We start from the raw sequence: 26,185 nt of genomic DNA, 5'->3' as shown, positions 1-26,185 counted from the left end.
GCATTACTTGACTAAGTTCAACCCACAAAGTTTGGAGCGCACACACACCTTAAAACTTCCCCTGGGAAATTACCTTCTAATGTGAGATGTGGCATGCGGAAATGCCTTTCGAATGGCAAGGAATAAAGAGAGTTACTGATTATTTGCATGGAGGGACTTCCTCCCAGGTCACTCAAGTTGCACACAGTTTTGTGGGAAGTGCTTTCTAAATTTGGGCTGGGTTGGCTGAGTGGATTCTGCACACAGAGTCAACTTTTCAGGCCAAGGGTCTGGAGGGGCCTGTGTCAGGGGACTGGCAAGAACCAGTTTTTCTTGATTTGATCGTCTTGTGCCTAGGATCAAAGCTGTGTCAATACAATAGTTGCATTTCCTCATGAGTTGTAAGGAGGCCAAGAGATCCTAGGAGAGGTACAAATGGATGGTTTACGGCGGTTTATGGGAATCACTGTGAAGAAGTGAAACTTGCCGCAAGAGAATAACGCCCTCAAATTCCTACTTTTTATCGCTGGGTGAAACAGGAAGAAGGCACTGCCAGTGTTAAATAGTAATTTCCTGTCTACAATGCCACAGTCGTTCTTTTTGCTGCTCCCAGAGACTAGAAATCACTCAAGTACGAGCGAGCAGAGGCAGAAATTGGGCCTTAGTAGTTTTCATGTACTAAATGACCAATGTCTGGCTCGCATCGTAAACGTTCAATGACAGTCGTGATCACTTGTCTAGAGCTCACTGTTAAAAAGTTCCAAAAATATTAAGAAGTCTATACAGAGCATCTCTTTAACGTAACTGGCGTGTAATGAAGCAACCTGGCAAAAACCTATAAGAAAAACGGGACAGCCGGAAAAGATAACCATAAAGCTGACAACAAGATTTTCCTCTGGGGAGTGGAAAGGATGGGACTAGGAGAGGAGACTTTTCCCTTTATAGCTCTCTGCCATTACATATTTTTAACTGTGAGTAGCTAGTCTCTAGACTGTTTCTAAATGACACGTTTACAGTTTGAATTACGTAATCCTATAACAGGAGCCCTTCTAGGGACCTCGGAGACTGCTCCGTCATCCCCAACCCCAACCCTCTGAATTGCTCCAACTTCCTGTTCACTGGTATCTACAAGTGGCAGCGGCTGGGATGCTGACAATTCTCTTCCACCAAGAGAGAGAATTTTTTTCAAAAAAATCTTAATGTTTATTTTTTTTTTGAGAGACGGAGAAAGACAGGGCGTGGGCGAGGGAGGGGCGGAGAGAGAGGCAGACACGGAATCCGAAGCAGGCTCCGGGCTCCGAGCTGTCGGCACAGAGCCCGACGCGGGGCTCGAACCCACGAACCGTGAGATCATGACCTGAGCCGAAGTCGGACGCTGAACCGACTGAGCCACCCAGGCGCCCCGCGGTAGAACCTTTTGAACACGGGTTGGCCACGTGGTTTGCTTTGGTCAATGGGAATGTCAGCAAATGTGCCACAAGCCAAAGCTTAAAGAACACTGGTTCGCCGGGGCCTGTACCGTGGTGCTCTTCTCACCTGTCTACCTGGTTGACGACGACAGACGAAGGCCCATGTGTACTCACTGCCCTAGCCAACCACTACACGTGTGGGCAAGGAGATGGATTCTCTGACTCCTACAGAAGGAGGAACTGAATCAATGGTGGTTGTTTTAAATCTCAAAGTTTGGGTATGGTTTGTTATGCAGCAGCTGATAACTGAGACAGCCTTCAAATGATCAATTCCCTGCTCTAGTCAAAGAGGTCCATTCAATCTCCACCACAAACCACTGTGCATACGCTTTTGTTCGTACCACGTCCCTGTGTATGTTCCCTATCTTCGCTTTTTATCCGAGACCTACCTGTCTTCTTCCTTTTTTGTAAATGTTTCTTTTATTTCTGAGAGAGAGAGAGAGAGAGAGAGAGAGAGAGAGAGAGAGACAGAGAGTGCGCAAGCCGGGGAGGGGCAGAGAGACAGGGAGACAAAGGATATGAATCGGGGTCTGTGCTGGCAGCACAGAGCCCGACGCAGGGCTCCAACTCACCAACTGTGAACTCATGACCTGAGCGGAAGCTGAACGCTTAACTGACTCAGCCACCCAGGCGCCCCCATCTGTCTTCTCTGAAGATACTCTCGATCCCTCTACCTTTCCATGACCAAGAGCTTTCTTTTCTAAACTTTTGAAACATGCTTTTTATCTGTTAAGCGTGTCTGCTGCCACGAGATTTTGAATTCTACTGCGAAGACTTCTGCAGTTTAACACAACAGAGGTCGATGAGAGGTAATCCAAAGTGATTTTATAGAAGTGCGCTGATTAAATTTTTCCTTTGCAACTTTATTACTATTAAACTCAATAGTCTATACTTCTTTGATACTCACACGACACTCAAAAACTGTTATCTTTATATGTGTGCGTCCAATCTCTGCCATTATATTGTTGACTCGAAAGGGCAGAAATGCTTCTTTATCTCTGTCTCAAAGTGCTCTGTACAAGACCTTATTTATACGACATAGAGACTAGTCCTCTGGCTTTGGAGTCAAAAAGCCTGAGTTCAAATCCCTGGCACCTACCAGCTGGATGACCTTGGGCACAAGAATTAACTTCTCGGAAAGCCAACCTTTCCTAAATTAAAAAAAAAAAATCATATTTACCTGGCCGAGCTATGTTGAGGATGAAAAGACAGATTTCAAACCTTCTTATTGGCATTGCACGCACAGGAGTCACGCTACAAATGAAAACTTTTGCTAGAAATGAAGCCTCATGTTAAGGCGCAGCCCGCAGTTTCCTTAAAACCTGGCTACTCTAAGCGTGCTCCTATGCAGACGAACAGCACGGTCTGTCAGGCCCCGGGAGATTACTAGAAATAGACAATGTCAGACCCCATTCCAGATCTACTGAATATGACTTTTAAGAAGATTCCCAGGTAATTCCTGTGCATGGTAAAATTCGAGAAGTACTTCTTTAAAAGACCTTAAAATGAAAGCCAAGAGACCTGTAAATTGACTTAACATGATATCTGGGCAATTAAGCACTCATATCCACTGGATTAGGTGCTCCTCTAATCTCATTATTTGATGGAACTTCTGATAATGAGCCCCCAAAAGAAAGCCTGGATCATCATCCATATCAGAGTAGCTCACCCAAGAGAGCTGGCAGAAAGGATTTCTTTTTTATCTAAACTTCTAAACTTGGTTTTTATCAAAGCCAATGAATTAGTTTCTGCTAAATGTGAATGCAGAGGGACTTAGAGGTTTAACACTTATCTTGAAAGGTTTGTTGTTGTTGTTGTTGTTGTTGTTGTTGTTGTTGTTAGCCTCCAGCATCTTTCTTTTCATCCCTAGGAGTTAAAGAGCAAGGGAAAGACTTAGAAGGAATGGAAATTACTTTGTTGATGTAAATGGTTATCTGTAAATTCGGGTTGCTTAAACAGAGCTAGCTCTTAAACCCACAATCGGACAGGTACATTACTTGAATTTTACCCAGTAGGGACAAGAACCAAAGGAGGGATGGATGTGACTAGCAGGAGACAGCGATGGAAAATTTCTACCCCAGAAGACTCTCCACAAAGGGAGGAAATCTGGAGACTTAAGGGCTCAGAGGCACTATTTTCACTTCCCTGTTGCTTTGTGAAATGTTTTTGGACTGTAGTTCTAGTGTCTTCTCCATAGGCCTCATCTGTTCCTGGCTGCCTTTAGAAACATGAGTCAGTACAATGGCATGATAAAAATAGAATTGAGGGGGGGGGGAGCCCTAAGAACACGCATTCCAAAGAGAATGCCCATTTTTAAAAATCCGAAACTTTCCCCCTTGTTTCAGACACCTGCCCGGATTGCACAAGCTGGTGAGATCAGAGCACACAAGGGTTAGGCAGGTTTAATTTTGCTAGGCCCTTTTAGCGTTGGGCCAACATCTAAGAGCTGTTCTGTTGGCTTTCGTGAAGGAATCTTGGACTCTATAGGGAATTATTTAAATTGTTTGGGAGCTTTGCCCTCCAGGGCCACTGTCCTCGGTCAGGCTGGGAGACGATGATGTACTTGGATTTGAACTTTTACTACGCTCATTCTTTGTATTATAGTTCAGATTATCCTAAGAGAATGGAATCCATATCTTATCTCCAAACCCAATTTTCGCCTATTGGTTTAAGACACCCTTTTCCTCTAATTCACTCCTTTAGGGAGGCACGAGTAGCAAGGGAAACTGACAGATTCAACTTTCTCCTTTCTTCCCTTCTTTTATACAAGTCTGAAAGGCGGGGGTGCCCGGGTGGCTCAGTCCGTCAAGCCTCCGACTTTGGCTGAGGTCATGATCTCGCAGTTTGCGAGTTCCAGCCCTGTGTCCGGCTCTGTGCCGACAGCTCGGTTCATGGAGCCTGCTTCGGATTCTGTGTCTCCCTCTCTTTCCCCCGCTCACCCTCTGTCTCTGCCTCTCTCTCTCTCTGAAAAATAACGAAATGTTTAAACAAAAAGTCTGAAAGGTAGACGAAAGAAAGAATGAGATGCATGTGGGTTGAGGATTAAAACCGATGCATAAAAATTGAAATTCTCCACAGGTGTGGTTGAGTCTTTGGCCTCTTGGTCCTAACAGAAAGAAATTAGGAGGCGAAAGCAGAGTTCACGCAAATACTCGTTTGTGTGAGCTGCAAAGAACAGGTAAACAGACAACATCAGTAAAATGGAAATTCTCAGTTGCTCAACTAAGGAACAGAACAAGTTTTTCTCTTCAAGACCAATTTATGGTAGAGGAAGTGAAGCATTATCTTGACTCAAGGGGGAAGTGTCTCTGTGTCCCGAGACCTGAACCTTCGATGGGGTGGGGGGGAGAGGTAAGAGCTTAATAGAGAAAAATATGAAAACTAGGGAAGAGGGGCACAAGTGTGTACAAATGGTCAAAAAGAAGCAAGAACTTGTAGCCAAACTCTGTCTGACGTTTCTGGGGTATTTGTTTCAGAGTAAATGACTGGGATTTCAAGTTTTGGTGTTAGGAACTTTTTGCTAGACCGTTAAGGGAGAAAATGTCAAGTAACAGCAAAGACGAAGAATTAGAAAGCAGAAACCGAAATAGTTCACGGGGTTGCGAACCCCTTAAGCCTTCAGGTACTTGACTTGCTACCTCTGATTAATGCCAACCACTGGGCAACAGCCAACAAAAATGAGCCGTTCGATATACTACACAGGATTTTCAAGAACACGTACGGGGTGGAATGCAATGTGCCCTTTTAATTTATATCTCATTTCCAGGTTGAACCATTTTGCAACTGAAAGAAATTCAACTGCTTCAGAAACTTTACAGATGCAGTACTCATATGATTTGACGCCGAGATGAAAGTCTCTCTGAAGTGGAAAATGGGAGTTATTCGAGAGCAAACAGTATACATCACCATCAGTTGTATCCTAAATAACAAAGTCTCTGGTGCACAACAAGCCATTACAGCTTCGTAGGCATTCCGAATGTTGTACTTAATAAAGCAATTATAATCTGTCATCCCGTCCTCGGTAAGCAGTACTGCTCCACAGCTTATGTTATGGATTTCTTCGGTAGAAATGAGACTTACTGAAGTATAACCAAGAATTTTAAAATGTCGTATTCATTTCACGCCATGGAATATGTGACGTGCTCCTAAACTCGAACGTGTTCATGATAATTTTTATAGAATACCACTTCAGACTGATCTTCTATGGAGGAAATGGATTACAACTGTATGCATAAAACTCTAACGGGGTCTTCAGGAAACGGTGATTATAAAAATGGCGAAGGTAAACTGTGAAAATGAATATGGGAAGACAGGGCTGTTTCTAAAGATGCCGTGAGTTACACGCTGTTTACCATTATGCACTGTCAGATGGATACTAGGGCTTTTGTTTTGTTTACTCTCCCTAGAGGCACAGATCAAATTGAGTTATAAACCACCGTGGTCTATTGAGTCGAGTTGGCAGGCACTGGTGATTAATTTTGGGGGGAGATTAGGGATAAAGTGGAATTAGAGAGAATTTCAAAGTACTGAGCCTGAGTAATGCTATAAAGATAAGTATACATGTAAATCCTGGGGTCAAAAGATTTAAGATTTGGCCTCGTTTATGTGAAGCAGTCAAATATCCACAGATGAAAACCTGGAGATCACAGGAGACACGTGAGGGACTGGAGATACAGATTCACACATCATCCAAAGAATATAATGGCAGATATGGCAAGCGATGAGTTCACGAAGATAAGACACTGGCGGGAGGGGGGTGGGGTGGGGGGAAGCAAGAATTTCAGTTCTAGGAAATGGAAGGTTGGTAGGAAACCAATGAAAGTTCTTAGCAAGGATGAAGTGGGGAGGTGGGAGAATGAGTAGCAGCGTGCAGTGACACAAGACCCACCGGGTGACGGCAGGGGGATCTTCCTAAAGGAGGGGTTCTATCAATAAAGAACTGGATAAATACATTATCACTGGAACGTGCTTGCACTGAAAGTCTATGTAGGTGTCAAGTAGGATGAGGTCAATCTACATGTACCGACAGTGAAAAATCAATACAAAAAAAGCTAAGGGACAAAATAGCCTATGTAGTATCCGAAATTAAAGTAGATACACATAAATGGAAAGACATCCAATGTTCTTGGATTGGACTGAGCCACCCAGGTGTCCCAGGAATAATATCCTTCTAGAGGCACAGAAATCAAGGCAGTAACTCTTTACCTACCATCCAATAGATTGACAGAAAATCTCATTATAGGATTTTAGTTACACAGGATATAATTCTCCTTTACTTCAGTCAGCAAAGAGAAAGCAATGTAAAGCCAATTTCATAAGCTCAGGTCTCGTCAAAAGAGAAATGGTAAGCCAACTTGACATAGTGCCAACTTCTTGTGTTTTTTAAATTATTTTTTTTTAAGTAGGCTCTACGCCCAAGGTGAGGCTGGAAACTCACTACCCCGGGATCAAGAGTCACATGCTCTACCGACTGAGCCAGCCAGGTGCTCAAACGTAGGGCTAGCTTAAAAAAAAATTTTTTTTAAGTTTATTTCTTTATTTAAAGAGAGACAAAGACAGTGTGAGAGGGGGAGGGGAAGAGACAGGGATAGAGGGAGAATCCCAAGCAGGCTCTGCGCTGTCAGCACAGAGCCCCACGAGGCGCTCGAACTTGCGAAGCTGTGAGATCATGACCTGAGCTGAAACCGAGAGTCGGACGCTTAACTGACTGAGCCAGCCAGGCGCCCTTGGACTATCTTTTCGATGATGGAAAATATATCCTACAAAGGATGATTTCCATAAAATGAATAACTTAAGAGACAAAAATCGAAAGTGAGGATGATACAAACTTTGCATATTCCGTTTGAAACAATCAATGTGAGTTAACGCAACCCAGAGTAGACAGAATCGCCCCATAATGGCTACTGAATGGCGTTGCCAGGTGAGCTCTTTGGGAACCCGTGAGAAAGTGTTTCTGGAGGTAGGTATGGCCCACCCTAGAATATCCTCAGTCTAGCTGGTTGTGGTTGAATCCACAATCAAAAGAAATAAAACAATATTTGGCTCTCCAGTTATGACAACCTCTTGCTCACAACTCAGGGCTTGATGGTCCAATTCGACAGTAATTCATGTTAGGGCTCACATGCGGGTTGGCTAAAAGCAGTCAGGGTAAACCAGATCAATTATTTCCAGAACTCTCAACATTTGTCTGCTTTTGGGCAAGAACAACAGACTCGTTTGTAGATAGACTTGTCTGTCCTCCAGGAAAACATAGATTACAATACGTTTGGGGCGTAAAATCAAATAAAACCATAGAGAACTTAAAAATACTGATTTTTATTTATTTTTTAAAAACATTTCTTTATTTTTGATGAGAGAGAGAGAGAGAGAGAGAGAGAGCGAGCTGGAGAGGGGCAGCAGAGAGGGAGACAGAAGATCTGAAGCAGGGTCTGTGCTGACAGTGGACAGCCTGACACGGGGCTTGAACTCACAAACCATGAGATCATGACCTGAGCCGATGTTGGATGTTTAACTGAGCCACCCAGGCGCCCCCAAATATACTGGTTTTTAAAATGAAAAAGTAATACATACACATAGTAGAAATTTTAAAAGGGGATGGAGTGAAAAGTAAGACTCATTCTCAAAAGGCAATTGTTTCTTTCCAGTTTCTTGCATATCCCTATAGAAGTATACTTATTTGTATTTATATAAATTGGAGCATATTATGCGTTCCTGCTAAACAACGTAACTTGGAGACCTTTTGCTATGATTAGATATAAAGCCACATGATTCTAACAACTGTGTAGTAGTATTGTATACAGTTCTACATTTATTTAGCACAATGTCCTATTTATGACTATTTTTTCCAGGTGTTGACTTTCTTAATGCTGCCACAAATACCTTTTCACTTTTTTTGTGTGCCCAGGTGTAAACCTGTGACATGAATGAATTTATACAAATGAAATTATTGGGTCAGAGGGTACGAATATTTCAAATTGGGGAAAAAAACTTCAACAGATACTGGGAAACTGCCCTCTAAAAATGTCTATAATCTCATCACTAACGCAGGAGAGTGCCTGTCTCCCTACAACCTTGCCCACTGGGTGTATTATATCATTTTTTACTTTGGTTACTCTGTGAGGGAAAACGGTTTCGTTAGCATTTTTTAAAATTCTGAGTACAAACCTGAGAATACTTCTTAAAAATTATAGCTCAGCGAGCTCAGTGACGAGACAGAGAATTTTTTTAAATCCCATTGGACTCTGGCTCTCTTTTGGTGAAGGGATGCCAGAGAATTTACTGTTAGAGTACATTTATGCGGATAGGGTTCTTCTATAAAGTGTAGCAATCAACTATTTTAACAAGAGACAGTTTCATAGATAGGTTTCATTTTTTGAAAAAGGGGAAGAAACACCATTCTGTGGCTCGATGTGGGTTTGTCAGTTACTGCCTCCCCGCTTCCTGGGACTTCCCACTGTTTTTGAGCACAAATCAGACTCGAGCAAAAACAACTCTTTCCATGGGATCAGCTATAAGAAGAATGTCCGTACAAAGAGCAGCTTAGTTTCTTGGAAGGCTGGTGGACATTTCTGGAAAAAGCACAGCTGACTTACTTGTCCCTACATGGTCATTTGCTGTTTCCTCCGGACCAAAGGAGCAGATTGGTTCGCGAAGGTAAGAGAAAGGAGGCAACAGGCCCTCTAACTGCCAATCCTTCTGTCACCTCTCCTCTCACTTGTTGAGTCGTTTACCACCAGAGACCAGATGCCATCGCCTCTCAGATGCTTTCCTAGTTGAGCAAGTCACAGGTGAGCGGGAGGTTCAGCAAGCATTCGAGGGAGTGGACGACAGTCGGGAGAAATGAAGCCAAATGCTCCCTTCTCTTACCCCCTTGCGTTCACATTTTGGGCGGTTCTGAAATGTTGTGTGTTTTTTTTACCCCTCAAATTGGACGGGTCGGATCACGTGTTTGTTGTGTAACTGATACGGTGCTTGTTCAGAAATTGCTGCACAGAATCAGCTTCCACGTTCTGAAAAGCAGGCCTCAAAACCTGACCAGAACTTTGCAGGGACAGCACATCTCTAGAATACAGTGATAGAGTTCTAGAGACGAGGACAATGACAGTAAGCTCCAGTTGGCTTTGACTCTCGATGATTCATTCCGAGAGCTTGAGCTAAGAGTTTTCCTGTGCGGCGGGGCACATTCAAAGCCAACGTGACAGCCAGGGCTGTTACTTTCCGAGTTGCCACCAGGCTCATTTGGGGAAAGTCTACCTGTTGGTATCGAAGGCGGCACGTACAGGGGGGCTTTCGCGTGAACTATCGTTACATCTGCTCCAACGAACTCCTTCTTGCACACATCCATCTTTGTTGTGGTATGGACCTGACTTGGCCAGAATATTCGTACTGATATTTTTGGAACATTTCCTGCAAAGGTCACTGTAAGAACAGTGTGTTTCTGGGCTTGAAAAGCTTCTCGTCGGAGTGGAGAGTATTTGAAATTTGGGTGAAAACCGTTCACATTGTAACGGTAATTCAGGGGATGTACAAAGGCAAGGGCGCTAAGTCTCATATCAAAGTGGTGTTTCAATAGCTACGTCCGCTCCAGCTACTGAACCGTGTCTAATCACACATCACATACTTCATGATTAGCTCAGATACATAAGATAACATGGATGGAACTGGCGGGTATTACGCTAAGCGGAAATGAGTCAGCGAGCGCAAGACACATATCTGTGATTTCACTCACATGTGGAATTTAAGGTGGGTGGGGGGGGATGGGCCCTCCCAGTTTTTCTTTTGCAAAGTTTCAAAACCTGTATTAAAATGCAAAGAATAGTACAACGAACACCCATGCTTCCATCGTGTAGATTAATCGGTTGTAGCTATGTTGCTATATTTACTTTCTCACTCTCTTGCTCTCCCTTCATCTATATACACACATGCACACATATATATGTACACAGTTCCCTTGGTGACTTTAGGACATGTGTCACCCCCAAATCCTTGAGCCTGGATGCTAAGAGAAAGGGCAGTCTTCCCCATAATTACACTGCTAAGGAAATGTAACACCAAGACTATTCTTTCAGATATGATTCATACTTAAATTTTTCTTCCCAATTTTATTTTCTTCCCAATTTTGTTTTCTAAATTTAGAATGCAGTCAAGTACACGGTATGGCATTTTGTTGCTGGGACTACAACGAAGTAAATGATAGTGCTAATAGACGCAAGATAATTTCATTAAATAATGATTAGCAATTATAACACCAAAGAAATTTAACATCAGTCAACATTATCAGCATCACTTATCTTTTGATTCCTCTCATTTTGTGTCAATCCAAAAAAGTGATCATGGGCTTTAATCTTTTTCGTTTGTGAGATGTCAAGACCCAGCATGAAGAAAATCCCAACGAAGACAAAAACATATTTACAAATTTTCTGCCTCCAAATCTACAGTTTCTGTAAATAAGAAAATTCACACACCCAGAGAAAGCCCTCAGAAGTAGAACTGAACAAAAAATTATTTACTTGGTGAGGTTCATATGGAAAACAGAGGCCTTTGGACTTTATGATCTTAGCCATCAAATCAGACCCGCACAAATTAAGAATCACTTCATATTTGAAAGAAGAGATGACCCCCCAATGATTTCTTTTGTTAACAAGAATTGACATATGGATGAGAGATACTTTAGAGCATTTGTCCAAAGAGGACATAAGAGGAATATAAACCAAGGTATATGACGAAGAAAATGCTTATTTCTAGCTCTAAACTATGTGTACTTTCAAAGGTAACGGTAAGCAAACTACGGGAGCTTTTCAATGTGGGGAGATCTCTCCTGAAGAAACTTTGTTTTGGGTAAAAAGTTCTCGTATCGTTCGCTGGAAAACCAAACTCATAAGATAGATTTACCGATGATGGCGAAACAAAAGAACATTCAAGTTTTTCAGGGATAACCTTTTGGCGGTTTATTCACAAGATTCAAAGATCAAGATCTTTAAAAAATAAGGGCTGGAATTAGGGGATTTAGGATTTAGATTACAGGAAAAACAGGCAAAGAGATGAAACGGAGTATTTTGAGGATTTGGGGGTATTAAAAAAAATAACATCTCTGATAGGTCACCTACACATAATCCTAATAAGACAGTGCTTCATCCTCAAATTTGAGGCAAAAATAAATTTGCTCATCCGATCGGCAAATTAACAGGAATACTCTGTTGAAGGATGTCGGTGCAACAATTAATCTCAAACCCTGCTGGTCGGAGAATAAGCTGGCCCAAGCTACTTGAAAGGAAATTTGCAAGAGCTGTGAGGCAGTAATTCGGCTCCTTCACATCTGGCCTAAGGAAAAACACTCACGGAGGTACATGCAGTGATTACGCATAATAAAAAAGCAATAAAAACCTCAATGTCCAGTTTCAGAAATGATTTGCTGACCTAAGATGTGCCTGTTCCTGTACTATTTTGTAACTGCTGCCTCCACGTGGCTCTGGAGATCTTTTTTTTTTTTTTTAAAGTTTATTTATTTTGAGAGAGAGAGAGAGAGAAAGGGAGAGACAGAATCCCAAGCAGGCTCTAGGCTGTCAGTGTGGAGCCCAACATGGGGCTCGATCTCATGAACTGTGAGATGGTGACCTGAGCCGAAATCAAGTCGGACGCTTAACTGACCGAGCCACTCAGGCGCCCCTGGAGGTCTCCTCTGCACCCGTCTCAACCCAGTCCCTCAGATGTCTTAGTTCACATGGGTGCAAACTGCCCTTCGAGAGACCATTCTGTTCTGCCACCCTATCAGCCCCAACCCCCCAACCTCCCACCAACCCCCAAACTTCTTGCTTTCCTTTTGCTGTTTCCAGTTACTCCTTCTTTCAAAGGACTATCCCAATGACTCATTTCCCTGATTTATTTAAGGTAACAGATGATTTTGCTCAAATTCCATGCAATCCTGATAAACATCTTGGGGGCAGGGACAGAAATAACCTAGAATCTCTAGTTCCAGGGCAAGGATGCTGAATGGATGGCCAGGGGCTCTGAAATGTTGACAAATGAGATTTGAAGGGTATGGGTGGTGAAACAGGGCCTGGATAGGGAAGCAGGGCTCTCAGGACAGAAACACACACACACACACACACACACACACACACACACACGAAATAAAAATGCACAAATGCTTGCGGTGGGCGCGAAGGTGTGGAGAGCTGGGAACACAGATGAGGACCACGTAGCACGAGGGCCTAACATACGGGGACTTTCTCCTGGAGGTCATGGGGTAATGTTGATATTTCAGTGGCGCATCTCTTTGTCGTGATGAATCACTAAATTATACACCCCTGAAATGAATATTATGCTGTGTGCTAACTAAAACTTCAATAACTTGAAACATGAAAAAAAAATAACACATCTGTAATATTAAATTATTCTGTGGTTGTAAAATTAAGGGCGAGATGATGCCACCTTGCAGCAGGGCGAGTGGTTAGGGAAAATGTTGACACAGATGAAAAGACCAGAGAGGATGAATTATTTGTGTGCCTCGGGCCCACTCTGGGGCACGCGTTGATGGCTTTCTTGGAGCTTTTCTGTCTGTATTTCACTGTTCCCAGAACACTTTGGGAACACTTTGTCCCTAAGTGTTGTTGTTATTCTGTACTCTTTTTTTCTTTTTAAAAAAGTTTATTTATTTTGAGAGCATGCATGCAGAGAGAGAGAGACAGACAGAGAGTCGCGAGCAGGCTCTGTGCTGTCAGTGCAGAGATCAGCGTGGGGCTCGAACTCACAAACTTTGAGATCATGACCTGAGCAGAGGTCAAGAGTCAGATGCCCAACCCACAGAGCCACCCAGGTGCCCCCAAGTGCTGTTCTTTAGAGTCAGAGTCAGGGTTGTTGGAGTCAGGGTGGATACCCCTCTCCGGGAAGGACTAACTGCTTGTCACGACTGCGTGACGTTAACTGCTCTCAACAAGGCAGTAGTGTGATATATTTGACGAACAGACCATGTCCTCTGAGTTCGTAAATTTGGACTTGAATCTTGCCTCCAGCACTTAGTTCTTTGTGACCTCAACCTCAGTTTCCTCATTAGGAAAATCCAAATTATGATAAAAGCGAACATGCAGTGTTATTGAAAAATTGGGCTTAGGGGCACCTGGGTAGCTCAGATGGTTAAGCGTCTGATTCTTGATTTCGGCCCAGATCATGAGGTCATAGTTTGTGGAACTGAGCCCCGTGTGGGGCTCTGCGCTGACAGCCCAGAGCCTGCCTGGGATTCGCTTTCCCTCTCTCTCTGCCCCTCCAGTGACTTAGGTCAAAACCATGGCAACCATGGCTCATGAATCAAACTGGCCTTTTGCCTGTTTTTCTTTTTCTTTTTAATGTTTATTTATTTCGGAGACAGAGAGAGACAGAGCATGAGTGGGGGAGAGGCAGAGAGAAAGGGAAACACAGAATCCGAAGCAGGCTCCAGGCTCTGAGCTGTCAGCAAAGAGCCCAACGCGGGGCTCGAACTCACAGACCGTGAGATCGTGACCTGAGCCGAAGCCAGACGCTCAGCCGACTGAGGCACCCAGGCGCCCCTTGCCTGTTTTTCTAAATAAAGTTTTACTGGAGCACAGCCACATCCATTTGTTTACATATGGTCTATGGCTGCTTTCCTCCCATGATGCAGAGTTGAGCAGCTGTGGCCGAGACTTCAAATGTTACATATGTGGCCCTTTATAAAAAAAAGTTTCCTGATCCCTAACTTCGGTTTTTCCAAATGTTTCCTGTTGTCAAGTTCTCCCCTCTTTATGTTTTCTCTTTGAACTCACGCTTGTCTTGTTTGCGTGCAAATTAAAAGTATTTCCATGTGCAGAGTATAACAAGAGTTTTCTGAGAAGAAGAATTTATATTGCAGTTTCTTCTGAAATGCAAGTAAATGATTTAACAAGGTACTGCACTTTAGCACATATTTCTAAGATGTGAATTTGCAACTAAGGTTAATTTTGGTATTCCCCTATTCTGGTAATGATTAATGTAGGCTAAATTTGCCTGGAACGTCTCATCTGCAAAAGTCCTTGGATGTCTTTTCCGTCACACCTAGTTATGGGCAATTCTAAATATATCTCTCTATCTTCTCTGTGATGAGAAACAAAAATTCAATGATAAAATATCTTGGAACAATTAAAATAATCCATTGGCTCAAGTTTCAGGGTGTCAAATGAAATTTACTGTAAAACATGGCTTAGCATTTGTTTGTGGAGTATACCTTTCATAATACCTTTGAAGAGATTAATGTCATAAGAATTTCACAAATAGTCAGTGACATTTTTTTAAATGCTAACCACCAAAATCAACTCAAATAACATTCTTTATTTCTCTATTTTTAAATTTTAGGATGTCACGATACGCAGTATTGTTTTCACTCTAATAGTACATTAAAGGGTTTTATGAATATTAAATGAGTTAATGTAAGTTTAATTTTTGTTGATAAATTTCACACATTGCCTAGCTTTAGAGCAGGCGTTCAAAAGCTGTTTTAGCATGCTCTCTGCTGCCCTCTGCTGCTAATTTTCAGAAACTGATTTTTGATTCTGAGCAACGCTCGCTTACACTCTCTTAATATATGCTTATAAACTCATGCAATATTCAAGCTTGAGGCGACTCTACCGATAATTTAATCCTACATGATTCATCTGCAGATCAGAAGTTGAGTCTCTGTGATCTGAAGCAACATGTGAGTGTGGGCTCGTTTTCTGACTGCCAACGTTTGAACGTCTGGTGGTTTTGGACATGTTACTTAATTTTGACCTCTATATAATGAGCATAATAATACTACCTACATCTTGGAGTCTCTGTGGGGATCCAGTGATGTAGTACATAAAAAGCACTTAGGATACTTTGTGGGTTGTAGCCACTAGTAATGTGAGCTATTTTATTGACTTGTCATTAATAAGACTAAAACCGTAGCTAATGACAAGGTCAGAACCAGAATTCTGGTCTCCTGACCACTAATTCAAGAATGTTCTTTTGCACTAGTCTGAAGATATGATGAAACTTGACCTTTTTAAAGTAGGCTCCACGCTGGGCATGGAACTCAATGTGGGGCTCGAACCCACGAACCCTGAGATCATGACCTGAGCCAAATCCAAGAGTCCAGACGCTTAACCGACTGAGCCACCCAGGCTCCCCTCCCAATATAAATTTCTAACGCGCACACTTGGAAGATGATTTCACTGTTGGTTGTAAGGAGTCTCTCCAACGGGCTCCCTGCCTGAATCTCCAATGCACCGTTAGACACTTGCACTCAGAAAGTTCATCTCGTGGGAGACTCAAGAGGAACTAAACCGAACCCATTAGCTCACTTTCCAGCCTTTCTCCTGATCTCTTCATTTTGGTCAGCGCTGGTGCCATTTCCCAGCAGGCCCGGACTCAGTCACTTTTTGTTCCTCTCTCTCCTTCATTTCCATGTCCAGGGATCTCGGTCTCTCAAGTTCATTCCTTCTCTTCCTCTTTTGCTACCTCCCTCCCGGGTTCCTGTCTCAGGCTCCTCAAGGGGGGATGAATCCAGCACCCGACTGACAGATTGCATCAGCTGCCAGAGCTTGCCGTGGCCCGCCGGGTACACCGCGTGTCTTCAGCCCTGCGTGTCCCAACTTACCTCCTCCACCGGACGAGTCTTTTCCTTTAGCCAGGAGTGCATCCCTCTCTAGAAATTAGGGCATATTTTCCGCTTTTTCATCACTGGACTTACCACTTTCTGCCCTACTGGTCTGCCTTGGGCCCCGCACATCACAACGCTAGCATTCCCGTTCCATCAGAATCAAGCTATCGACAAAGCTCTCGGATGATGACAAACAGTGCAAAGGGCCCATTATTCCAAACGAAATCCTAGACCCTCCTCCTTCATTGCTATGAAGGAGATTATCTGGACTACTCATAAACATCAGCCACATAAAATGCAAGAGGACTCCAGTCGCGCTGATCATTTGGTCTGAGAAGAAATAGGATACATGGTGGGAGACTTGGGGCAGGGCTGAATGGGAACAAGGCTAATAAAGAGTGACTGTGAAATTTTAGTAAAAGCCTTAAGTGACCGTGACTTGGAGAAATAATGCTTGCATCCCACCTAGATTGGCGTCCGTTACTGACGACGCGAGAATCACACAGGTCTCTGCCCTTTCGTGGACTTCTCCTCTCTCTGCAGTGACTTTTCCCTTTTCTTATGCCTCTTCAGATCTTTCTTGTTCTTTTTTGTTGTTGTTGTTGTTGTTTTAGAGAGAGAGTGAGCGGGGCAGAGGGGCAGAGGCAGAGAGAGAAAGAAACCTAAGCAGACTCCACGCTCCGCGTGGAGCCCAATGCCAGGCTCGATCCCACGACCCTGGGATCATGACCTGAGCCGAGATCAGGAACCAGACGCTCAAGTGACTGAACCACCCAGCCCCCCCCCCCCTCCCCGCAAATCCTTATTGTTCTTTAGGACCAAGTAAAAGTTGACATTTTACACAGTGATTTTTTTTTTCTCTCTTCTTCACCCTCAGGATGTGTTGTATCTTTAAGCACAATCTCAGCTGTACAGGAAGGGCCAGTGTCTTTCCCCACCCTCTTTGTGGCTTTAAAAATATCTGTGTTTAGTTTTTATTTTAATTAAGAAACTAACCCAAGTTACACGGGAACATAACTGGGGTCAAATGATCCTAAGAACAGAAATCCCTGTACCTCTTTTCCAAAAGCAACTACTTTTATCTCCTTTTTACGAATTATTTAGTATTTACCTCCATTTCTTTTTAAGTAGTATGCTTGTATTCCAACTTCTGGATTTTTCAGTTCGGGACTTTATTTGTTGACTTGTCACTAACCAGATAATGATTTAGTTTTGTTTTTTTTTTTAACTCCCCTCGCTTCTACCAAGAACATGCAACCTTGGTCTACCAAGTACAGGTTAAGTCAGTGCCCCTCTGACTACACGTACTGGCCGCCCAGTCTGGACACATAGGCCGATGCCTAAGACAATTTTTATTGATATCTCATTATTGGACGTGATAGAGTATTTTAATTTTTTTTAATGTTTATTTATTTTTGACAGAGAGAGAGAGAGACAGAGCATGAGCGGGGGAGGAGCAGAGAGAGAGAGGGAGACACAGAATCCGAAGGCTCCAGGCTCCGAGCTATCCGCACAGAGCCCGACACGGGGCTCGAACCCACAGACTGCGAGATCGTGACCTGAGCCGAAGTCGGACGCTCAACCGATTGAGCCGCCCAGGCGCCCCAATACGTGATAGAGTACTATCTTTGTCTCCCGATTTGTTGTCATCCTGTGACGCTATCTCCAATTTGGTTAGATCAATTTTCACTGCTTTCTATATTATGTCTACCTCAGCCATATAGTAAAACCACACTCTGTTTCTTGCACCATTTTTCTTAAATTTTGAGTTGGAGTTTATAATTGCCTGGATTTGTGTGGGCGGATATGGCGGCCCCATGTGGCAATTTAAATTAAATGAAAATGTCACTCAGACTAGCTCCATTTGGCTCACTTACTAGTCATCAGGGGCTCTCGGTTTTCATATTGGACATATTGCCAGAGAAACCTATGTTAGATGCTACCTTCACCACCTCAGAGACGACCCAAGAAACCACACTATTCAAACAAAAATAGCTTTAAAAAATTTCCTTGAACCATTCACACAGGGGTTCTAGACTCCCCCCAACAGCGATGGAAATATTAAAAGGAAGTTGCACATAATCTTAGTTTCAAAATAACTAAACAAAAAGTGTCTCAGGTGAGGGTCCCATGTCATTACCAAATAGCTAAAAGTTTACGCCCCTGATTTTTTTTTTTTTTGCTACCTCCTCTCCAACAGCCCTTGAAAGGAGTACAGAGATGAATGAATCAGATGTTGCTCCAGAATTGTTGCCGTGACACTGAATGACAGTGGTCATCTTTAAATTTCAATTCGACTTGCCTGTCTTCAGTATTTTAAAGTTTTGTTGTCAACTTCACTATCTTCTAAGCCTGTACTGTCCAAGAGAGCGCCACGTGGCATTTTAAATTAATTTGTTTTTTTAAGTTTATTCATTTTGAGGGAGAGAGAGAATGAGAGAGGACAAGTCAGGAGGGGCAGAGAGAGGAGAAAGAGAGAATCCCAAGCAGGCACCGAAGTGCCACTACAGAGCCCGACGTGGCCCCTGAACCCACACACACCATGAGACCGTGACCTAAGCCGAAACTAAGAGTTGGACGCTTAACTTCCAGGGCCGCCCAGGCACCCCCTGAATTAACTGAAATAAAACTGAAATTCAGTTTCAGTAGCCACATTTCAAGCTCTCAGCAACCATTCAGTAACTGGCTACCGGTTAACATTCTGGACAGCACAGACAGAGATCATTCTGTCGTTTCCGAAAGTTCTGTTGGACAGCACGGGTCCAGATTTTTCATGTGCTGACACCTTCCTAATTCAACCCCAAGTCCACAGCCAATTATATGAGTCTTACTTCATGGTGCTCAGACTTACTAAGTTGTCTTCGATTTCATCTTCCAATCCAGAAGCCTTCGGGTCTGTTCCAACCTGGCAGCTGGCCTTTTGACCCGTGATGCAGCTTTCATGCCACACTGTCCTTCCACTTTCCTCCCGGGCAGGACGCTGGCACATCCTGAACCTAGGACAAAACACAGGGGGCCTCAGTCCGGAGCACTCCCATCTTCTCTTCCTAGTCCTGGATACCCCTCGCCCTCAGCCCCCACTTCTGACCTCAGCACATGGCCCCAACAAAAAGCTACCCCTTTATCACCTGCTGGGTCTGGGCGTGTGTGTGCGCCCAGTCCCTAAGTTGGCATGAGTCTTAACGGATTAGGAGAAAAGCCTGTGCCAACTTTCAGGCTGTCCCTGGGCAATGTGAGCGGACAATTCTGAGGTCCGGAGTTCCATGACAGCTGGTTGGGCTTCCTCACGTTGGCCTCTAGAGCGCCATACCACGTTGGGATGGGCATACTCAAGGAGGGACAGAGTGGGGTCCTTTACACTGCAGGGTTTGATAGAGGGGCTCAGGCTATCCCACTCTGAGGGCTCCCTGTTCATTGATTCACTTACTCCTTTCAGCGGAGCACCTCTTCCACTGACTTCCTGAGAAAGGTGTCTGGGAGATGAGCTATTTGAGACTTGTGCTTAAAAAAAAAATGTCTCTATTATTTGGGGACGCCTGGGTGTCTCAGTCAGTTGAGCATCTGACTCTTGGTCTCAGCTCAGGTCATGATCTCACGGTTCGCGAGATCAAGCCCGGCGTCAGGCTCTGCTCACGATGCGGAGCTTGCTTGGGATTCTCTCTCTCCCTCGCTCTCTCTCTCTGCCCCTTTCCTGCTTGGGCTCCTCCTCAAAAATAAATAAACTTAAAAAAAATCTCTATTTTATCCATCTACTCGATTGATAATTTGGTCATGAGATTCTAGATTGAATACAAATTTCATTCAAAAATTTTAAATGATTCTTAAAAATTTATTTATTTTTGAGAGAGACAGAGACAGCATGAGCTGGGGAGAGGCAGAGAGAGAGAGAGAGTGTGAGAGAGAATCCCAAGCAGGTTCCACGATGTCAGCACAGAGCCCAATGTGGGGCTCGAACTCACGAAACCGTGAGATCATGACCTGAGGTGAAACCAAGAGTCAGACGCTTAACCAACTGAGCCACCCAGGCAACCCTCTTTCAAAACTTTTTAGATATTGTTACTTAATCTTCTTGCTTCTCATGTTGCTGTGGAGAAGTCTAAACATTCTGGGTCTTAGGTTTTTTTCTTCTTTTTTCTCTCTGGAAACGTAGAGTGTTTTCTCTTTTTCCCAAGTGTTCATTTTACAATAACAAGAAGGGAAGTATAGGGAAAATGGGTATTTATCCAGTATTTTGTAGACTCACATCCTTTCGTTGTGGAAAATACTCTTTAATTGTGTAAATTTCACTCTTCTTTTCCTTCTGAGCCTTCTAGTGCTCAGATAATCAATCTCCTGGACTGGTTTTCTAGTTTTGTCTCTACTATTTTTCATCTTGTATTTTTGTTCTTCTTTGAAAATGGGTGTTTGCCTCAACTTTGTCTTTCAATCTTTCTACTGAGTTTTAAAATTCTCTAACATTTTTAACTTGTAAGAGGTTCAGAATGTTTTTTTTATAGCATCCTAATTTTAAAGATTGTAATGTTACTAACCTTTCCCCTTGAGATTATTGACAGTAGTTCATGCTCCACCCACCCAGAATTCACTCCTCTAAGTGGCTGTTTCTGTCTCTCTCATTCAGAGCTTTCTTTGGATATTTCAACATTCTACCCACAGTTAAGAATGGAGATCCAAAAGGCTCAGTGGGCTCTTGTGATTGTGAACTTGAATGAGGGTGGTCTGGATGCCACATTTAGTTGTGGATCCTCTGGGGTCAGCTGCTCTTCTCCTCAGACTAGTCCAGTTTCCCCAGAACAGCCTTCTCCAAATCCCACCTAGAACGTGGATGCCCCTGTGCCAGCATTCTGGAAGCTAAGAGGGGAGGTCGTGGATCTCACAATCCAACATGCATACGTTCACGTACTCTATTATTGGGTAATTCTACCCTCAGTTGGTATCCCATAGTCCCAAGACTCTGTATTTTATTCTTCAGAGAATATATTTCAACTTTTCCTTTGGGGTTGAGAAGGGGAGACGGTGACCTGGTTATAGGGAGGCAATGAGTTAGAGAACCCTATTCCCAAAAGGTACATGGGACCACCAACTCCTGAACATGTAGGGGAATTTCAACAAGACTGGCTCTTGGAATTTTCCATGGTTCTTGTAAGAATCAGTTTTCTCAGGTCTCCAAAGACATTAACCTTTGGCTTCCTTCTTTTCAGCTTCTGAAACGTTATTGAGCTTGTCTCTTCTGTTCTCACTTTTCTTCTGAATATTAACGTTTCAAATAAATAATTTACTGTTGTTTTATTAAAGTTTGGGGGAAAAAGAAAAAAAATACATAGATAGGCCTTACTTCCTGTATTTTCCTGGAGATCTTTGCTTTCCTCTACCTCAATTTGATCTTGCTTTTGAGCTCACAGTCTCCTGAGTGATCACTGCCAATCAGGATTTCTTTAGTCACTTCAGGGCTCCCTCCTCCTTGGGTTCCCCTGTAAATTCTAGCTTGTTCGCATAGAGCTATAGGGTCAGTGATGGATATGGAAGTGCGGCCATGTTCGGTTGTCAACATGCAGTCATACTGGCATCCATGGAAACTTATCATTCAGTAGTCCCTGGTGAATAGTCTATAGATGTGTCTGCAATCTTCCCACCCCAAATCTTGGTCTTCTCCAGGTTTGGAGGCTCTGGGTGGCATGCCGGTTCGTAGGCAGACGTGAGGAGGCCACCGCAGGCCTGTCCACTCCAGCAATCGACGTGGCTGGCTCCCCTCCTTCTCCCACGCCATACTGAACAGGACAGAATTCCCTCAGATTCTCTGCTTCCCCAGATCCTATGTGGGAGGTAGAGCACAGAGCTCGTCTCTTCCCAAACCTACCTGGAGCCATACTACCTTCATCCATGGGGGGTTATATCCACTAGCCTGCTGTTGATGCATAAATACCGTGCCCTGAATCCTTTGGGGGCTCTGGGTTCTCAAGTTGAAAAGCTCAAGCCATGTTGTCCCAAAAGGCATTTTTCTAAAACTGAATTCTCACGATCTCGCGGTCCGTGAGTTCGAGCCCCGCGTCAGGCTCTGGGCTGATGGCTCAGAGCCTGGAGCCTGTTTCCGATTCTGTGTCTCCCTCTCTCTCTGACCCTCCCCCGTTCATGCTCTGTCTCTCTCTGTCCCAAAACTTAAAAAAAAAAAAATTTAAAACTGAATTCTGCCCAGAGCTCCAGGAGCTTGTTCATGAACTCGAAAGGAGAGAGTTACGTTGTTTTTTCTTTTTTTCGGAATTTTTCTTTTTAATTAAAAAAATTTTTTTTATTATTATTTTTTTTAAATTTACATCCAAATTAGTTAGCATATAGTACAACAATGATTTCAGGAGTAATCTGGTTTTCCACAATGATGTTCTGAGACCTTGAAGGTTGAAGTCCCCAGCTGCAGTCGAGTCGCTAACTATCACCGTTAAGCCTTTAGGATACACTCTTTTGCCCTGAAAATTATCTGCTTCTCACGTATGTGAGATTTGCCTTTTCATCTTGATGTTCAGTTTGCAGGCAGAACTACACGTAGAAAGCTTCTTCAGGAAACATTTTCTTTTTTCTTATAATTATGTCTAGCATATAAGAATTACCTCACAGATTTGTGGAAAACCTTTAACTTTGTATCTTTGTGGTATCTAACAGTGGGTAGAATATAGTAACCATTTAATTGATATATTTACTGAATAGATCTCCAGGTAGTTCCAAAAGGGAAAATAAACACTGAAGGTACGACCTTTATAAAATTAAAACAATTATACTAATTTTCTTAATCATATTCTTTTTATAATATTACCCTGACACAATTAAAAATTCCCTTGGGAAATGACTCTGAATACATATGACAGTAAAATGTAAAAATAGGACCCTCTGTTAAGATACAATTATTTCCTAATTTCACTTTTCAATTTCAGGCTCAAAATGCCACAGCGTTCCTTTTTTAGCAAATGCAGCTGCTAGTTTCCAGCCTGTTCTAGCCACTCCAGACTCCAGGGACAACCGTGGAGCGTGGGGAGGGGAGGCGGGTGTAGCCAAAGCCCGAGGTCAGGAAAGCTCCCTGGTAACTAGGGGAGAGGTAGACAGATCAGCTGGGGACAGACGTTTCTAGGATATGGTATGGTGAGAAGCAGGTGGGAGAGAGCAAGAAACTTATCCCGGGCTGCAAAGGTGGGGGAGGCTCCCCCGTCCTTCGTGACGGGCTGGTAGTGAATTATTTTCCTATCTGCCAGTGCTGTCCATTATTTAATTGAAGTTCCCCAATATCTTTTAAGTCGCTACAAAAATGCAAACAATTGTGCTAGCTCCCAGGGATAAATACAAAGAGGAGTAAAACACAGCCCTTTTCAGCAGAAGGTGCCACAGGTTTCTCAACGTTTTCCCTATAACGCACTAGCCGCTTCCCCGCTTTGCAGCTTCTCATTCTCCATTTTCTCTGGGGCAGAAGGCAAACTCTGCCGCCTCTGACTCCCAAGGCGCTCCAAGCCCCAAATCCAATCTCTTTCCCAGCCTCTTCTGCTTATATTCAGCATCTTGGTATATGGTGAACAGGCTATGCCACCATATTCTCTTTGAACTCTGTGTGGGGCTGAAACTCCCACTTAGTTTTCACCATTTAGCTAAAAGGCCACCTTCTCTAGGACACATTCTTTGACTTCTCTGCCTTTGCCCCAGGCTGTGTTAGGGGCCCCTTTCTGGACTTCCATGGTGCCCATCCCCGTTACAATTCTCAGTGATATCCCATTGGCATTGTTTGTCCCCCAGTTGTTGTCGCCTGGTAGAACCTTCTTGAAAGACAGGACTATGTCCTACTCATCTTTTGATCTCTAGCATATGCCATAGTTCTGGCACACAGCAGGCACCTAATTATTAATGGTGTGGTGGATGAATGAATCACCTCCTTTATTGTCATTTTTCATCTATCAACTACCTTTTTTTTTTTTTTCCATAATTCCAATCTTCATTTTCCCCGTCGTTACTTATCAACTCTCTTTGCAGGATGCTGTCAGAAGGGTATCTCAGCGGACTTGCCTACCAGAAGGACATCCACTGGAGCTGTTCATCTTATAATGAGCAGGTGGCTGAGGAGGAAGAAGAGACAAAATCTGCCACTCATTCCTATTGCTCTGTGGATGAGACTCAAGTCCGAAGTCTGTACGTGAGCTGCAAATCCTCAGACAAGTTTATGTCTTCAGTGCACGCGCGAGAGAGCCAACACAGTGGAAAGCAGAGAACCATAATGCTGCAGACAAACCCCAATCCCGTGTTTGAAAGCCCCAGCTTGGCTGCAGTGGAAATATGTAGAGACTCGAGCAGAGAGACCTACTTGGTTCCACCTTCCTGTAAGAGTATTTGCAAGAATTACAATGACTTACATATTGCAGGTGACCAGGTGATGGCTATTAATTCAGTGACGACAGATTTCCCCCCTGAGAGCAGTTTTGACTATGGCCCTTTGCTGAAATCATCTGAGATTCCTTTGCCCATGGAGGATTCCATTCCCACTCAGCCCAGCGACTTTCCCCAGAAACCTATCCAGCGGTATTCGTCTTACTGGAGAATAACCAGCGTCAAAGAGAAAAGCAGCCTGCAAATGCAGAAGCCAGTTTCTAACGCAGTGCTGAACGAATACTTGGAGCAGAAGCTGGTAGAATTATACAAGCAGTACATCATGGACATTGAGTTTCATGACAGTTCCCCCACCCAGATTCTGGCGTCTGAACTCATCATGACAAGTGTGGATCAAATTAGTCTCCAAGTGTCCAGAGAGAAGAATCTGGAGACCTCCAAAGCCAAGGACATAGTCATTAACTGCCTATTACAGCTGGTGTCGGGTGAAATTAGCACACCTAGTCTCCGTATTTCTCAGTACAGCAACGTCAATCCATAGAGAGAAGGCTGGCGGCCCTTCTTCTCGACTCCTCCAAATGAGAGCAACACTTCCTTCATTTATTCTGAGAATGTGCAGGAGGTGCGGGTGAAGGGGAGTCCAGAGCTAAAAAAAAAGCAAGGTTGGACAGAGGTCAAGTGTGAATTCAAAGGAAATCTCTTACTATTGCACGTAATGAAGGCATGTGGGAAGAGCATCCAGAACGACTCATTGCAAAGCAAAGGTCGTATAGCAACAAAGCACAAATAAAAATGATCCGCGGGCGCCTGGGTGGCTCAGTCAGTTAAGCCTCGAACTTCGGCTCAGGTCATGATCTTGCGGTTTGTGAGTTTCAGCCCCACGTCGGGCTCTGTGCGACGGCTGGGAGCCTGGAGCCTGCTTGGATTCTGTGTCTCCCCCTCTCTCTGCCCCTCCCCCGCTCATGCTCTGTCTCTCTCTCTCTCTCTCTCTCCTTCGAAAATAAATAAAAACATAAAAAAAAAAGATCCAAAAAGTAAATGTATGATTCACTTAAAGAGTAGACGAAATGAAAAAGCAGCCCAGCCAAAGAAGAACATCCACCACGGAAAGACAAAAATGCAGAGGTTTCAGGGTAAAGAGTTACTGTTTGTTATCCGAATTAATTCCTCCAAGTTTTTTTTTTTTTCTTGAGAGAACTGGACTTCAGAAGGGTGCTGTATATGGGTAGAAAGACCAGTTGAAACGGTCTTGAAAATATGTTTCTACTTCTTTTCTGTTTTTTACAGCCTATCATTTAAGATTTATAACTCTTTATAAACATTCAAACAGTAGCAAATTGCAAATTGTTTTTTTTAATGATTACTTAGCAACAGTCATGAAACAGCCACTCTCACCTCCTAGTTTTATTAGTGAAGACGAAGTGTTCCAAATGGAAAATAGCACATCGTTATTTTTTTAAAAAGAGATCTTATTTTTAAGTAACCTTTCTACCCAATGTGGGGCTTGAACTAACAACCGTGAAATCAAGAGTCACGTGATCCACTGACTGAGCCAGCCGGGCCCGCGATGTTCATTCACACTGTGAATACTAGACAATTCCTTTTACTTTGCTCTGTATGATTTTCTTGGTGGTACTAAGCTTCAAAAGAAGTTAGGAATGGGAATTCCACACGCCCCTCATCTTTTTCTCCATCCTTCCTTTGACCCGTCTGGAGCCAGGCAGGGGTCTTCTGTGTCCTCCCAGCAAGGTTGTATGTTCTAGGGCCTCATGATAGC

General features: G+C 43.5%; 1 protein-coding gene and 1 long non-coding RNA gene across 2 annotated transcripts in view; one reads left to right on the top strand and one right to left on the bottom strand.

Moving 5' to 3' along the window:
- Positions 1–18,994, bottom strand: part of LOC128311577 (uncharacterized) — a 78,997-nt gene extending 60,003 nt beyond the window's left edge. Inside the window, exon 1 of the long non-coding RNA XR_008290065.1 lies at positions 18,908–18,994. This is a non-coding gene — a long non-coding RNA (uncharacterized LOC128311577). The remainder of the gene's footprint in view (positions 1–18,907) is intronic.
- Positions 8,888–25,976, top strand: TASL (TLR adaptor interacting with endolysosomal SLC15A4). The gene is made up of 2 exons (XM_015081717.3): positions 8,888–9,101; positions 24,058–25,976. Exon 2 carries the CDS (start codon positions 24,059–24,061, stop codon positions 24,947–24,949), a length of 891 nt encoding a protein of 296 aa, XP_014937203.3. The 5' UTR covers positions 8,888–9,101; position 24,058; the 3' UTR covers positions 24,950–25,976.
- Positions 25,977–26,185: the final 209 nt, after the last annotated feature.

Source organism: Acinonyx jubatus, chromosome X (genome assembly GCF_027475565.1).
Source record: "Acinonyx jubatus isolate Ajub_Pintada_27869175 chromosome X, VMU_Ajub_asm_v1.0, whole genome shotgun sequence".
Lineage (NCBI taxonomy): Eukaryota > Metazoa > Chordata > Mammalia > Carnivora > Felidae > Acinonyx > Acinonyx jubatus.
Note: the sequence above shows the minus strand (reverse complement) of the source record. Positions and strands in the feature narration are given on the sequence as shown.